General features: G+C 37.3%; 1 protein-coding gene across 1 annotated transcript in view; it reads left to right on the forward strand.

The window, feature by feature from the left end:
* The window catches only part of LOC128700285 (uncharacterized), a 117,240-nt gene that overhangs the window by 59,384 nt on the left and 40,592 nt on the right, over nucleotides 1-17,264 (forward strand). The window contains exon 5 of the mRNA XM_053793355.2: nucleotides 11,348-11,506. Coding sequence (XP_053649330.2) covers nucleotides 11,348-11,506 — 159 coding nt within the window. The remainder of the gene's footprint in view (nucleotides 1-11,347; nucleotides 11,507-17,264) is intronic.

Genomic DNA, 17,264 nt, shown 5'->3' on the forward strand with positions numbered 1-17,264 from the left:
TTCATCGTGAAACTAATTAAAATCATCTCTATTTCTGCAATATGTTTTCCATTTTATCACGTGAGACCATGAAAACGAGAATACAATCATAAATACTATACGAAAATGCACCTCAAAGTCGGTGTTTTAATAAAAAAAAAATGGTCAGTTTTCTTTTTCTCATTATGCACTGTGTGCTGCAGGATTTTTTTTTATGTGGTGCACACTGACCATACAGACCCATTCTCTCACATGTGGGCCTACCAGCTTTCTCCTGCTTGATTTGAAGTCGCTAGAATTATTGAGTATATACATGTATACGTTTGAAACACTGGCTCGTAAGACGTATATACAAGTATACGACCAAAACAGACGGAGGGTTAAACCCAATGGTAACAAGCATTGAGGTTATGAATGGTCAAACAGCAAGTGGAAGTATGAACACTGACAACAATTTAGCTCTCACTCAGCAAAAGTAAAAGTAATTAATAATATGCAAGTAATGTAGTAGGTTGGTAGACAGCAACCGCCCAGGGAGGTACTACCGTCCTGCCAAGTGAGTGTAAAACGAAAGCCTGTAATTGTTTTACATGATGGTAGGATTGCTGATGTCTTTTGTCTGTCTCATAAATATGCAAGATTACAGGTATGTCTTGCTACTTCTACTTACACTTAGGTCACACTACACATACATGTACACATTTATTTATACACACTCATCTGAGTTTTCTTTGATTTTATCTTAATAGTTCTTGGTCTTATTACTTTTCCTTTTATATCCATGGGGAAGTGGAATAAGAATCTTTCCTCCGTAAGCCATGCATGTTGTAAAAGTCAACTAAAATGCCGAGAACAATGGGCTAGTAACCACTTTTCTTGTAAAGATTACTAAAAAGAATAAGAAGAAGAAAATTGTCAAAGTGGGAAGTCTGAATGTGCGTGGATGTTGTGCAAATGATAAGAAAGAGATGATTGTGGATGTTATGAATGAGAAGAAGCTGGACGTCCTGGCTTTAAGTGAAACAAAGCTGAAGGGGGTGGGAGAGTTTAAATGGAGAGGAATAAATGGGATTAGGTCAGAGATTTTGGGAAATGTTGAGTGAATGCGTGGGGAGTTTTGAATCAAGTGTGAGAGTAATGGTGGTTGGGGATTTCATTGCTAAAGTGGGTAAAAATGTTATGGAGGGAGTAGAAGGTAAATTTGGGCTGCCAGGGGTAAATGTAAATGGGGAACCTTTAATTGAGCTATGTGTAGAAAGAGATTTGGTAATAAGTAATACATATTTTATTAAAAAGAGGATAAATAAATATACAAGGTATGATACACAAATAACCCGCACATAAAAGACAGAAGCTTACGACGACGTTTCGGTCCGACTTGGACCATTGACAAAGTCAGTGTGACTTTGTCAATGGTCCAAGTCGGACCGAAACGTCGTCGTAAGCTTCTGTCTTTTATGTGCGGGTTATTTGTGTATCGTTCCAGTCACGGTATTGTGCCTTTTTGTTATTTATATACAAGGTATGATGTAGCACGTAATGAAAGTAGTTTGTTAGATTATGTATTGATGGATAAAAGGTTGATGGGTAGGCTCCAGGATGTACATGTTTATAGAGGGGCAACTGATATATCAGATCATTATTTAGTTGTAGCTACAGTTAGAGTAAGAGGTAGATGGGAAAAGAGGAAGGTGGCAACAACAAGTAAGAGGGAGGTGAAAGTGTATAAACTAAGGGAGGAGGAAGTTCGGGCGAGATATAAGCGACTATTGGCAGAAAGGTGGGCTAGTGCAAAGATGAGTAATGGGGGGGTTGAAGAGGGTTGGAATAGTTTTAAAAATGCAGTATTAGAATGTGGGGCAGAAGTTTGTGGTTATAGGAGGGTGGGGGCAGGAGGAAAGAGGAGTGATTGGTGGAATGATGAAGTAAAGGGTGTGATAAAAGAAAAAGGTAGCTTACGAGAGGTTTTTACAAAGCAGAAGTGTTATAAGAAGAGCAGACTATATGGAGAGTAAAAGAAAGGTGAAGAGAGTGGTGAGAGAGTGCAAAAGGAGAGCAGATGAAAGAGTGGGAGAGGCACTGTCAAGAAATTTTAATGAAAATAAGAAAAAATTTTGGAGTGAGTTAAACAAGTTAAGAAAGCCTAGGGAAAGTATGGATTTGTCCGTTAAAAACAGAGTAGGGGAGTTAGTAGATGGGGAGAGGGAGGTATTAGGTAGATGGCAAGAATATTTTGAGGAACTTTTAAATGTTGAGGAAGAAAGGGAGGTGGTAATTTCATGCACTGGCCAGGGAGGTATACCATCTTTTAGGAGTGAAGAAGAGCAGAATGTAAGTGTGGTGGAGGTACGTGAGGCATTACGTAGAATGAAAGGGGGTAAAGTAGCTGGAACTGATGGGATCATGACAGAAATGTTAAAAGCAGGGGGGGGATATAGTGTTGGAGTGGTTGGTACTTTTGTTTAATAAATGTATGAAAGAGGGGAAGGTACCTAGGGATTGGCGGAGAGCATGTATAGTCCCTTTATATAAAGGGAAAGGGGACAAAAGAGATTGTAAAAATTATAGAGGAATAAGTTTACTGAGTATACCAGGAAAAGTATACGGTAGGGTTATAATTGAAAGAGTTAGAGGTAAGACAGAATGTAGAATTGCGGATGAGCAAGGAGGCTTCAGAGTGGGTAGGGGATGTGTAGATCAAGTGTTTACATTGAAGCATATATGTGAACAGTATTTAGATAAAGGTAGGGAAGTTTTTATTGCATTTATGGATTTAGAAAAGGCATATGATAGAGTGGATAGAGGAGCAATGTGGCAGATGTTGCAAGTTTATGGAATAGGTGGTAAGTTACTAAATGCTGTAAAGAGCTTTTATGAGGATAGTGAGGCTCAGGTTAGGGTGTGTAGAAGAGAGGGAGAATACTTCCTGGTAAAAGTAGGTCTTAGACAGGGATGTGTAATGTCACCATGGTTGTTTAATATATTTATAGATGGGGTTGTAAAAGAAGTAAATGCTAGGGTGTTCGGGAGAGGGGTAGGATTAAATTATGGGGAATCAAATTCAAAATGGGAATTGACACAGTTACTTTTTGCTGATGATACTGTGCTTATGGGAGATTCTAAAGAAAAATTGCAAAGGTTAGTGGATGAGTTTGAGAATGTGTGTAAAGGTAGAAAGTTGAAAGTGAACATAGAAAAGAGTAAGGTGATGAGGGTATCAAATGATTTAGATAAAGAAAAATTGGATATCAAATTGGGGAGGAGGAGTATGGAAGAAGTGAATGTTTTCAGATACTTGGGAGTTGACGTGTTGGCGGATGGATTTATGAAGGATGAGGTTAATCATAGAATTGATGAGGGAAAAAAGGTGAGTGGTGCGTTGAGGTATATGTGGAGTCAAAAAACGTTATCTATGGAGGCAAAGAAGGGAATGTATGAAAATATAGTAGTACCAACACTCTTATATGGGTGTGAAGCTTGGGTGGTAAATGCAGCAGCGAGGAGACGGTTGGAGGCAGTGGAGATGTCCTGTCTAAGGGCAATGTGTGGTGTAAATATTATGCAGAAAATTCGGAGTGTGGAAATTAGAAGGTGTGGAGTTAATAAAAGCATTAGTCAGAGGGCAGAAGAGGGGTTGTTGAGGTGGTTTGGTCATTTAGAGAGAATGGATCAAAGTAGAATGACATGGAAAGCATATAAATCTATAGGGGAAGGAAAGAGGGGTAGGGGTCGTCCTCGAAAGGGTTGGAAAGAGGGGGTAAAGGAGGTTTTGTGGGCGAGGGGCTTGGACTTCCAGCAAGCGTGCATGAGCATGTTAGATAGGAGTGAATGGAGACGAATGATACTTGGGACCTGACGATCTGTTGGAGTGTGAGCAGGGTAATATTTAGTGAAGGGATTCAGGGAAACCGGTTATTTTCATATAGTCGGACTTGAGTCCTGGAAATGGGAAGTACAATGCCTGCACTTTAAAGGAGTGGTTTGGGATATTGGCAGTTTGGAGGGATATGTTGTGTATCTTTATACGTATATGCTTCTAAACTGTTGTATTCTGGGCACCTCTGCAAAAGCAGTGATAATGTGTGAGTGTGGTGAAAGTGTTGAATGATGATGAAAGTATTTTCTTTTTGGGGATTTTCTTTCTTTTTTGGGTCACCCTGCCTCGGTGGGAGACGACCGACTTGTTGAAAAAAAAAAAAAAAGTGAGGCTCAGGTTAGGGTGTGTAGAAGAGAGGGAGACTACTTCCCAGTAAAAGTAGGTCTTAGACAGGGATGTGTAATATCACCATGGTTGTTTAATATATTTATAGATGGGGTTGTAAAGGAAGTAAATGCTAGGGCGTTCGGGAGAGGGGTGTGATTAAATTTTGGGGAATCAAATTCAAAATGGGAATTGACACAGTTACTTTTTGCTGATGATACTGTGCTTATGGGAGATTCTAAAGAAAAATTGCAAAGGTTAGTGGATGAGTTTGGGAATGTGTGTAAAGGTAGAAAGTTGAAAGTGAACATAGAAAAGAGTAAGGTGATGAGGGTATCAAATGATTTAGATAAAGAAAAATTGGATATCAAATTGGGGAGGAGGAGTATGGAAGAAGTGAATGTTTTCAGATATTTGGGAGTTGACGTGTTGGCGGATGGATTTATGAAGGATGACGTTAATCATAGAAAAGGTGAGTGGTGCGTTGAGGTATATGTGGAGTCAAAAAACGTTATCTATGGAGGCAAAGAAGGGAATGTATGAAAGTATAGTAGTACCAACACTCTTATATGGGTGTGAAGCTTGGGTGGTAAATGCAGCAGCGAGGAGACGGTTGGAGGCAGTGGAGATGTCCTGTTTAAGGGCAATGTGTGGTGTAAATATTATGCAGAAAATTCGGAGTGTGGAAATTAGGAAAAGGTGTGGAGTTAATAAAAGTATTAGTCAGAGGGCAGAAGAGGGGTTGTTGAGGTGGTTTGGTCATTTAGAGAGAATGGATCAAAGTAGAATGACATGGAAAGCATATAAATCTATAGGGGAAGGAAGGAGGGGTAGGGGTCGTCCTTGAAAGAGTTGGAGAGAGGGGGTAAAGGAGGTTTTGTGGGCAAGGGGCTTGGACTTCCAGCAAGCGTGCGTGAGCGTGTTAGATAGAAGTGAATGGAGACGAATGGTACTTGGGACCTGACCATCTGTTGGAGTGTGAGCAGGGTAATATTTAGTGAAGGGATTCGGGGAAACCGGTTATTTTCATATAGTCGGACTTGAGTCCTGGAAATGGGAAGTACAATGCCTGCACTTTAAAGGAGGGATTTGGGATATTGGCAGTTTGGAGGGATATATTGTGTATCTTTATATGTGTATGCTTCTAAACTGTTGTATTCTGAGCACCTCTGCAAAAACAGTGATAATGTGTGAGTGTGGTGAAAGTGTTGAATGATGATGAAAGTATTTTCTTTTTGGGGATTTTCTTTCTTTTTTGGGTCACCCTGCCTCGGTGGGAGACGGCCGACTTGTTGGAAAAAAAATAAAGTAAATACAGTTTAATTATCAACATTTATGCCTCTCCATAAATATGTCTTCCTCAGAGGGGCTTTTGGCATGTACACCCAACTGTTATATTCTTCTGTACAACCATGTGCGGTAATAGATATTAACCCTTTGACTGTTTTGGTCGTATATATACGTCTTATGAGCCAATGTGTTTGACATATATATACTCAAAAATTCTAGTGACTTCAAATCAAGCAGGAGAAACCTGGTAGGCCCACATGTGAGAGAATGGGTCTGTGTGGTCAGTGTGCGCAGTATAAAAAATCCTGCAGCATGCAGAGCATAATGAGAAAAAAAAACTCCAACCGTGTTTTTGGATTAAAACTCCGACTTTGAGGTGTATTTTTGTATAGTATTTATGGTTGTATTCTTGTTTTCTTGGTCTCATTTTATAGAATGGAAAACATATTATAGAAATAGAAGTGATTTTGATTGGTTTTACTAAGAAAAGGATCTTGAAATAGAGCTCAAAGTGAGAGAAATGTTAAATTTTTGCCGATGTTCAAGAGTAAACAAATGACATCATTGTCCAACTAGCCATTCTAATACACAGTCATGAATGGGTTGACATTATTTTTATAATTATTACAATATTGCAGTAGTCTGCATAACAGTAAATCTTCTATTTTTTGTGTGAATAAAAAGTCAAAATAGAAAGCAAGTGTATTATAACAGGGGCCTGGAGACATGACTGATGAACAGAGAAAATGTTGTTTTAATGCCAGGAATGTCTGCATTTTTCATTCTAGACCCTATTTTGAAATTGACATATTTTTTAATTTGCATGAAATTGGCTCAATTGCCAATTTCTGACCACTTTATTGGGTAGTTGAAATCGGTAAATGGACGGTTTCTTGTACTCAATCGATAGAACAAATGAAGTTCTAAAGAAATAGCTATGAATGGTGGACTGGAACAATGGAATTGGCCAAAAATAGGCCTCAAAGTGGGCAAAATCGCTGATGCTTAAATATCACCTAGGTTGCTAACTTCGCGAGAGCATAATTCTGTATGTTTTCCATCAAATTTTGTACTTTTGGTGTCGTTATCATCGGGAAAAGATTCTCTATCATTTCATAAGATTTTTTTTCAAAATATTTAACGACATCAGGAGACACTTCAGGATTTGGGGTTGCGACAGTCAAAGGGTTAATATTTTCATGTATAATACTAGCTATATTGTCAAGTTATATAGTTTAAAGTAAACATATTTGATCACACTGCAACAGTTGTGTTATTGTTCACATTATTTACTGGCACTTCCTTGCCTTGATTCTCCCAGCAATATCTCTAGGACCACATTTTTCAAACTAATTCTTTCACCCCTTTAATCCATATTCTACTCATCTCTTCTCATTATCATGTGTGTTAATGACACTAATAAACATTCTTCCAGCATTTTTCTAGCATCAATAAATGTTTCTTCACTGGATTCTAATTATTTTTTTACCAGTCATCCTTTTTTTGGGCTTTTGATATTTGTCTGCAGTAAGTTCTCTTATAAAGCTCCTTTATATATTGCAGGTTTTTGGTAATGCGATTGAAAAAGTGCATTGGGCATTAATAATTTGCGCAGGTTTCATTCCTGAAAACTGTATTGCCAATGATTTTTCACTACAGTACTTATGGACTAAAGAAATATGGAAAAATAGGGTTATATTCCTTTGAACTCACAAAAAAAAAAACATACACATTTTACTGTCATAATTCTTCAAAAAAAAAAAATTTTTTTTTTTTCTACCTAATTTTGTATGTGAAATTATCTATGAAATGCCTGAACTATAGTAAGCTTCAGACAGTTAAAAGAAAGAGTACATGTAGCTAAAAAAATAATAGTTACATTAATACCTAATCTACAGTACTGTATTTGTTACTGTACTTACCCCCAAGTCAGATTGTCAGTGCTTAACATCTTATGTGGAGAGGGTGGCTTTGGCACCAACTTACTAGGCCAAGATTATTGGTTGTGAATCTTGTGGTCTTGTGGTGTTGAAGGTTGGGAATCTTGTGGTGTTGAAGGTTGGGAATCTTGTGGTCTTGTGGTGTTGAAGGTTGGGAATCTTGTGGTGTTGAAGGTTGGGAATCTTGTGGTCTTGTGGTGTTGAAGGTTGGGAATCTTGTGGTGTTGAAGGTTGGGAATCTTGTGGTCTTGTGGTGTTGAAGGTTGGGAATCTTGTGGTCTTGTGGTGTTGAAGGTTGGGAATCTTGTGGTGTTGAAGGTTGGGAATCTTGTGGTCTTGTGGTGTTGAAGGTTGGGAATCTTGTGGTCTTGTGGTGTTGAAGGTTGGGAATCTTGTGGTCTTGTGGTGTTGAAGGTTGGGAATCTTGTGGTCTTGTGGTGTTGAAGGTTGGGAATCTTGTGGTCTTGTGGTGTTGAAGGTTGGGAATCTTGTGGTCTTGTGGTGTTGAAGGTTGGGAATCTTGTGGTGTTGAAGGTTGGGAATCTTGTGGTGTTGAAGGTTGGGAATCTTGTAGTTGGTTTCTCATTATCTTATGAAAGTTCGCTGGTATTACTGGCTGCATAGCTTCAAATACCTCACCTGGCACTCTTCTTGCCAGATCAACAGTTTCCTGAACTTGACTTTCCACTGATTCACCATGGTAAACCATATTTTTCTGCAACCAGTATTTATTGTTGATTTTGGTACATGATCCCATGCTTTTTTTCACATAGGGGAGCACATCTACATTGTTTATTCTGGACCCTATTTTTAAATTGGCAATATTTTAATTTTGTGTGAAATTGGCCAAATTACCGATTTTTGATGCTTCATTGAGTAGTTGAAATACAGTAAATTGTTACGTTGCACGGTAGTTACATTCCTGAAAATGCTGTGTTAGATAAATCCATGTTAGATAAACTGAAGAACTTATGGGAAAAAATAGGATTACATTCCTGGGAGCCTCAGAAAAGCCAGACAACTTTTTTTAGACCTCCAGATCTTACAAAAATAAAAATGAATATGTAATTGTAGTTCATTGTCATGATGTATTGTGTTGTTTTTACTGCTTAAGATTACAAATGCAACAAAAATAATAGTATTTCTTACCTTAAATTGTGGGTGCTGGTATTTGTGGATGATTGTGAAGAGTGTGGAGAGTTATGATGTGACCCTACTGGGCTGAGGTGGATGGTAGAGGTTCTGGTACTGAAGTTGATGGTTGTACTGGAGTGTGCATAAATACTGTAATGGATTTCTGTTCTATTTTACCCTGCAGTACATTATACAACTGCGGGGGGCGGGGACATTGACCCCCGGAACTCTCTCCAGGTAAACGGTAAGGCATCAGCTGCTCTAGATACCATTTCAGGGTTCTCTTCAGTGAAAAAGTCTAACTTTAAGTCAGTCAGTAAATCAGTTATTTCAGTAAATCAGCAAGTCAGTCAGTCAGTAAATCAGTCAAGTCATTCAGTAAATCAGTCAAGTCGGTCAGTTATTTATCACACAAACTCGTATATTTACCTCATTCTTTTTAATTGCACAGTGATGCTTCATTATGGCCACAGGCTATCTCTTGTCTAATACATGTATCTCTGTTTTCTTTGTTAACTCTAAGACTTAATGCTTATACCTTTTTTTGCCACTTTCAGTAACACTGGCATGCCTACTGGGTGCCACAATTGCTTGGCAGATACAAAATATGGTAATTTAAAGATAAAAACACAGTTCACAAACACAGCTAGCTCCTAAGACGGAATGGAACTGAACATGCGTTCACAAAGGCTGGGATGGTGGTGGCGGGAGTGTCGGGGGTGGCAGGGGATGGCAGGTCTCCCCTGCTGATCCACAACAAGGCAACAGCTGGAGCTGGAGAAATTTTTTCTGTGCCTGCAAAAGGAACTGTGTGAAGTTAATTTTACGAAGTGTTGTATAAAATTGTGCCTCAATTTTTCAGTACAGTAGTGCAATAGCCAAAATGTGGCAAATAAATCTGTGTAATATAACAGTCTACTGTAGTTAAATGGGCATTTTCTTCTACTCGGTTGATAGAATAGAAGGCTTATTAGCGAAATAGCTAAGAGTTTGGTCGACTGGAACAATGGAATTGGTCTATAATAGGACTCAAAGTTGGCGAGACCGCTAACTTTGTGAAAGCATAATTCCATAAGTTTTCTATCAAATTTTGTACTTTTGGTGTCATTACCTATGGAAAAGTTTCTCTGTCATTTCCTAAGCTATTTTTTTTTTCTTGGACCCTGAAAGCAATTTTCAGATCAGGGGTCTGGACCCTGAAAGGGTTAATAAACTTTGTTTTATTTAACTGTAATGCCCTATTCCCCATTCTTTTCACTGCATCACATTGGGGATTACTCATTGCACAAGCCCTTATCTTTGCCTCATTGTCTCAAACTGACCAAATGGTTGATTCTCACACACCAGTCACTCGTGCTTCTCCATGACGCATGCATTGCCCTTCATCTTAGTCATCTCCAGTCTTTTCGTACTTAGCATAGTTTCATCCTTAATCTTCCTTAATTCATCAATGTCACCTGCACTTTGTTAACATATCACGATAGCTATATAGAAACAAGATGGGGCAGTGAAAAGAAGGAAAAATTGAGTGAAGTGCACCAAGTGAAAATTATATGCTATGAGTCCATATACACTGACCCATGTGGGAGGCTGTTTACATCCCCTCATCCTCCCCACTAGTGCTAAGACAGTGGAGCTGCCCAGTGCATAGTGGGAGGTCTGAGACCTGTGGCCTGCCTGCTGGGGTACTCCTTAACCCTTTGACTGTTTTCAACGTATAAATACGTCTTACGAGCCAATGTTTCTGACGTATATATACTCAATAATTCTAGCGGCTTCAAATCAAGCGGGAGAAAGCTGGTAGGCCCACATGTGAGAGAATGGGTCTGTGTGGTCAGTGTGCACCACATAAAAAAAATCCTGCAGCACACATTGCGTAATGAGAAAAAAAAACTCTGATCGTTTTTTTGGAATAAAACTCCAACTTTGAGGTGTATTTTCGTATAGTATTTATCGTTGTATTCGCGTTTTCATGGTCTTAGGTGATAAAATGGAAAACATATTACAGAAATAGAGATGATTTTCATTACTTTGACAATGAAAACGACCTTGAAACTGAGCTCAAAGTAGCGGAAATGTTCGATTTTTACCAATGGTCAGGAGTAAATAAATCACACCACACGTCCAATACACGTCAACTGGGGAGTCTAATATTCTTTCACTAGTGCACTGATATTATTTATACCATTTTTACAATAATGCAGTAGTCTGCATAACAGTAAATTTTGTATTTTTTTTGTATGAATAAAAAATCAAAATAGAAAGCAATAATAATATAAGAGGGGCCTAGAGATGTGACTAATGAACAGAGCATATGCTATTTTAGTGCCACGAATGTCTACCTTGTTTATTCTGGACCCTATTTTGAAATTGGCATCTTTTTTAGTTTGCATGAAATTGGTCAAATTGCCAATTTCTGACCACCATATTGGGTAGTCCAAATTAGTAAATGGGAGGTTTCTTGTACTCAGCTGATAGATAGAATGGAGTTCTAAAGAAATAGCTATGAGTTTGGTCAACTGGAACAATGGAATTGGCTGAAAATAGGGCTCAAATTCGGCGAAATCGCCGATATGCATATGTCGCCGAGACCGCTAACTTCGCGGGAGCATAATTCCATGAGTTTTCGACTATTCAATTTTAGATGCATTTTTTCTATCATAATTGCAAAAAAAATCACACTATATAAAGGAGTTATAATGCATATGAGAACTACTGTATTTTCTTAATTTTAAGCGTATTTTGAAAATAAAATAATTTCAGTTTCTTTTCAGATATTATATTTTTTCTTTCTATTTTAAAGGCCTGTACAGCACAACGAGCAATTTTGGGAAATCAATAATCCATTCTCAGAGTTTATTATTGTTCGGCAAGACTATGGCTTGTGTAACTCAGCCGTACATGTTCTACACAATTCTGCAGTGTTTTCCCGCTCATCTCTGGAATACACCTGGTCTAATATGTGAGTGTACTTTATTTTTTTTTTTTTTTCAACAAGTCGGCCGTCTCCCACCGAGGCAGGGTGACCCAAAAAAGAAAGAAAATCCCCAAAAAGAAAATACTTTCATCATCATTCAACGCTTTCACCTCACTCACACATAATCACTGTTTTTGCAGAGGTGCTCAGAACACAACAGTTTAGAAGCATATCCGTATAAAGATGCACAACATATCCCTCCAAACTGCTAATATCCCGAAACCCTTCCTTTAGAGTGCAGGCATTGTACTTCCCATTTCCAGGACTCAAGTCCGGCTATATAAAAATAACCGGTTTCCCTTCATCCCTTTATGTAACAAGTTATTTCACCCACAGAATTTTTATTGCTGTTTATGCAACAGTTGCAAGAATTGACTTCCATTTTTTATCCTGTTTCATTTTATGTTTAGTCCATATCAGATCAAAGAAAAAACATTGTACTGACCACTTCTTGTAATCATTGCATTGTTCTACCACTGTTTCTGTACAGTTTTTTTTATTATCCTTTTGGCAGATCTGCTTTCTTGTATTTAGAGTTATGACCTCTTGATTGAGAATTCTTAGTGTTCAGAAGTCTTCTATATCATTTTTATCATCTTTCATAATCTAAAGTGCAGTGATCATATCTCCTTATTTACTCAAATCACATTAAACAAGGATATCGCCCTGCCTCGGTGGGAAACGTCCAACATGTTAAAAAAAAAAAAAACAGTGTCTTTAGCCTTTTTCATGTTTTGTAACTTGGAGTCATTTTTTATTTTTTCTTCAGTTTTTTGCTTATCAACTTTTTTTTCGGGTAAGCATCATACCACTGCTTCATATTGGAATTTTAGTTTAATATACAGTTGACTGTTGTTTAACACAGTAGTTAGGCCTGGATGAATTACAACAATTGGATATGCTTAATGATGAAAACAGTAAAACAACTGAAGTTAAATCAAGTTTATAAAATTGCTCACAGACAGTGTCCAGAATATCTTGCAGCCAGTTTTGTCAAGGCTGCAAATCAAAGCAATCATAGTACTAGGGGGAGAGAGCAGAACTTTGTAGTACCCACAGTCAGTGGCCAGGCTTATTGTACAGCAATAAAGGAATGGAACAGACTGCCTGCACATGTCAAAGCCAGTCACAGCATGAACCAGTTGAAGAAGAGAACCAAAAGGTTCTCTATACATATGCTGCTATGTATTTATTTATTTATTTATTTATTTATTTATTTATTTAAAATTTGAGCACACATACAGAGGTACAAAAAATACAGATAAGAGCAGCATGCCAAAGCCACTTATACTATGCATAGCATTACGGGCTGGCTTAAAATTAACTTAAGATTAACTAAGCAATGATGAAATCAGTGATAAAACTTTAATGTAAACAGATTACTATAAAGCACAAGTGAGTATTACAAAGACAGGTCATATGGTTGTATGCATTGTTGTACATTCAGTAGAATGGAGTATTCTGTTAGGTAGTGTATTTAAAAAATAATAAAGTTAGATTGGGTTTTAGGTTTAACATTTATGTGATATAATTGTGAGAAACATTTAAGATATACAATTTATAAGGTTCAGTTATTCAGTATTTATTTGGTTTTGGGTGAGTAAGTGATCTTTGAGAAGAGACTTGAATTTATAAACAGGTAGTGTTTCTTTTATATTTACAGGTAATGAATTCCAGATTTTAGGGCCTTTTATGTGCATTGAGTTTTTGCATAGTGTGAGATGGACACGAGGAACATCAAAGAGTGATCTGTGCCTTGTGTTATGGTCATGTGTTCTGTTGAGGTTGGCAAGGAGATGTTTGAGGGGAGGGTTAATATCAGAGTTAAGTGTTCTATGTATGTAATAGGTGCAGTAATAAGTATGGATGTTTTGTATGGTGAGTAGGTTTAGTGTATTGAATATTGGTGGAGTGTGCTGCCTATAGTGAGAATTTGTTATCATTCTAACTGCAGCCTTTTGTTGGGTAATTAGTGGTCTGAGATGGTTACTTGTTGTTGAGCCCCATGCACAAATTCCATAGATGAGATAGGGGTAAATAAGAGAGTGATATAGGGCCAGGAGGGCTGACTGTGGAACATAGTACCGTATCTTCGATAGTATGCCTACAGTCTTGGAAATTTTCTTAGAAATTTGTTGTATATGTGTATGAAATTTGAGTCTATTATCAAGGTGGATTCCTAAGAATTTTCCCTCTGTTAGCTTTGTGATAGGTGATCCGTTTATCATTATGTTAAGAGGGACATCTGTAGCTCTGTTACCAAACTGAATGAAGTAGGTTTTGTCAATGTTTAGTGTAAGTTTGTTAGTCCTCATCCAGGTAGATATTTTCTGTAATTCGGTATTTACAGTATTGGCTAGCGTGACTGGGCTCGGGTGGGAGAAGACGTATGTAGTGTCATCTGCAAATAGTGTGGGTTTGAGTAATTGCGAAGCATTTGGTAGGTCATTTATGTATAGGAGAAAGAGAAGAGGGCCAAGGACACTTCCCTGTGGGACACCAACTGTAATTGGTTGTGCAGAAGAGTTTGCCCCATTTGCATACACATATTGGCTTCTGTTGCTGAGGTATGACTTGAGGTAGTTGAGGGAGTGCCCTCTTATGCCATAGTGTGACAATTTTACGTGGAGCAAGTCATGGTTAACTGTATCAAAAGCTTTACGTAAGTCAATGAAGATCCCCAGTGGGACTTCTTTTTTCTCTATTGCAGTGTATATATGTTCTAGCATGTGTATAATAGCATCATTAGTATTTTTATTTGGCCTGAATCCAAATTGGCAGGGGTTGAGTATGTTTTGGGAGATAAGGTAGGAGTAGATTCGTTTATGAATTAATTTTTCGAAGATTTTTGAGAGAGGGTGTAAGTTGGATATTGGCCTATAGTTATTCAACTCTGTTTGGTCTCCTCCTTTGTGGATCGGGGTGACCCTTGCTATTTTGAGTACTGTAGGGAAGGTGGAGGATTCAATGGATTTGTTAAAGAGTGTTGCAATGATTGGTGATAGCACTTGTGACACTTTTTTGTATATAAAGGGTGGTAAGGTATTTAAATCTCCTGCCTTGTTTTTTAGTGTGTTGATAATAAGGGAGACTTCGTATGGGTTAGTCGGAGCTAGGAACAGTGTGTTCGGGTAGTTGCCGGTGAGGTAGTCATTTGGTGGGGTATCTGAGCTTGGGATTTTATTGGCAAGGTTTTGTCCTATAGTGGAGAAGAAGCCATTGAGTCTATTTGCTGTTTCTGTTGGTGGGAGTTGGGGTTCATCTGATTTTGCTAATTTTATTTCGCTATTTCGTGATAACTTTTTTGTTCCTAGAATTTCTGATAGGGTTTTCCAGGTCTTTTTTATATCACCTCGTAAGTTGGATAATCTGTTCTCATAATACAATTTTTTTGCCCTTCTTATCAGGCTGGTTAGGATTGACGAGTAACGTTTTGTTTGGTCTCTGGTTATGTGACCCATTCTGTACTGTTTTTCATATTGGTGTTTTGTATTTATGGATTTGAGAATGCTGGGTGTTAACCAGGGACTGTTCAGTCTCTTAGCTGTCATCTGTTTAGTTTTTTTAGGGCAGTGCTTGTTATAGAGGTATTGGGTCTTTTTTAGAAAATTATTAATACATTCGTCAATATCTGTATAGATTTCTAGCTCAGTGTGCCAGTCAATGTTTGCTACTGCTGTTGTGAAGTTATTAATGGCTGCCTCATTGTGAAGTCTGAAGGTGACTTTAGTAGTGTCTTGGGGTAATTTACCAAGAGTTGTTATGAGAAAAGTAGGGTAGTGGTCTGTGGTATTATCTGTAATTATGCCTGATTTTAAAGGGGATATGGTGTTGGTCCAGATGTGGTCAAGTAGGGAAACACTAGTCTCTGTAACTCTTGTAGGTTTTGTTACTGTTGGTAGCAACATACAGTTACTCATTGTGTTTGTGAATTCAGTAACGTGTGGGTCCTGGTCTTGCAGGAGATTTATATTGAAGTCACCTGAGAGTAGTAAGTGATCTTTGTTCAAGCGTGCATCAGTTATCATACTTCCTAGGTTTTGACTAAATTGGCTAATGTTTGACTGTGGAACTCTGTAGATGTTTATCAATGTGAGAGGTTTTTGTAGGTATTTGGATTTGAATTTGGCTATTATATATTCCCCATGTTCATCCCTTGTGCAAGTATTAGTGATACATTCTAGTTGGTCTGAGTAGTATATGGCTGTGCCACCCCCTTGTTGGTCTGGCCTACAGTTGTGTATGGCTGTGTAACCAGGAATGGCATAGACATCTGTACTATCAGGCTTTAGCCAGGTTTCAGTTAGTGTAATGATGGACATATTGGCATGTAAGGAATTTAGTAATGCTATGAGGTCATCGTAATGCTTGCTTAAAGATCTGATATTGTAGTTAAAGATAGTTATGTTGTTGTTGGCACTGAGAAGTGCCTTTGATTGTTCTGCAGTGTAGTAATTACAGTAACTGTTTGATTCATTTAAGTCATTAAATAAGAGGTTGGTATCAGGATCAATGCTTGTAATCATAAGATTTGTAGTGAATCTATAGTTAGAATTAAGTATAAAACAAAGTAAATAGTCTTAAGCTAAAAAATAGCACCTGAATTATTTAACAAATGTAAAATAATGAGCTATAAAAAAGGGACTAATACAAATAAAGTGATGATAAAATAATGGAGCTTGGGAATATGATAGTAGGTAGTACTATAAAGGTAATTCTTTAAAGTTAGAATTAAAGTATAAAATAATAATATAAAAGGGACTAATATAAGTTGTGGTGACCAATAAAGTGGTAATCAAATAAATGAGCTTTGGAATATAATGGCAAAATTGTGAACTTATTCTACTTTAGCACCTGAGAATAGCACCTTGATTATTTTAACAATTGTGAATATATAAACTAGGGTAGTTATATAAAGCTAAAATAAAGGAGAAAATATATAAGGGACTAAAATTAAGTAATGGTAAACAAAGTTAAATGGACAGGTGGTCACTATGAAATAATATTGGTTTAGGAGTAAGATCTGATTTGTAATATTAAATAAATTGAGCAGTTTATTGCACAATAAAAGTAAAAAAAAAAATGAGGTAGTTGGTACTAGCTAGCAAAAGATAGTTTTGGTACTTGCAAAAAAGTAATTGGAATATACACTAATTGCATACACAATGAAAAGTGACTAAAAAAAACAATTAGTGATAAACAAAATTAAATGGACAGGTAAGAATAATGAATATTATTAATTTGGAGTAAGATTTGACTTGTAATTTAAAATTATGAGCAATTAATAGCAGTAAGAAGGAAGTATAGATTATTGGAGGTATTTCATTAGCTAGTGATGAAAAATAATAAAAATAATAATGTACAATATAATAGTAACGTACACTATATGCACCACACGTATATATGTATTAAGGGCACTTATCTAATCTGTTAAAGAAATGTCAGCTTTTCTAAGGAAGGTAGAGAAATCGTGTTCGTTTGAGATGGTATATTGTTGTCCTGTTGATGTTTTCCTTACTAGTATTTTCCCATCTCGCGTGAAACACTGATGTATTTTGTTTTCCTGTTTAAGTTTTCTCAGCCTGAATAGAAGGTTTTGACGTTTTTTTGTTAGACACTCATTTATGTACACTCCATTTTTCATTGTAATTGCTGATTTAATTAGGTCCTTTCTTTTATCGTATGAATGAAGTCTGATCATTATACTGTGTTTACTTCCTGGTTTTCCTAGCAAACGTGTTTC

Source organism: Cherax quadricarinatus, chromosome 71, assembly GCF_038502225.1.
Source record: "Cherax quadricarinatus isolate ZL_2023a chromosome 71, ASM3850222v1, whole genome shotgun sequence".
NCBI classification, from domain to species: domain Eukaryota; kingdom Metazoa; phylum Arthropoda; class Malacostraca; order Decapoda; family Parastacidae; genus Cherax; species Cherax quadricarinatus.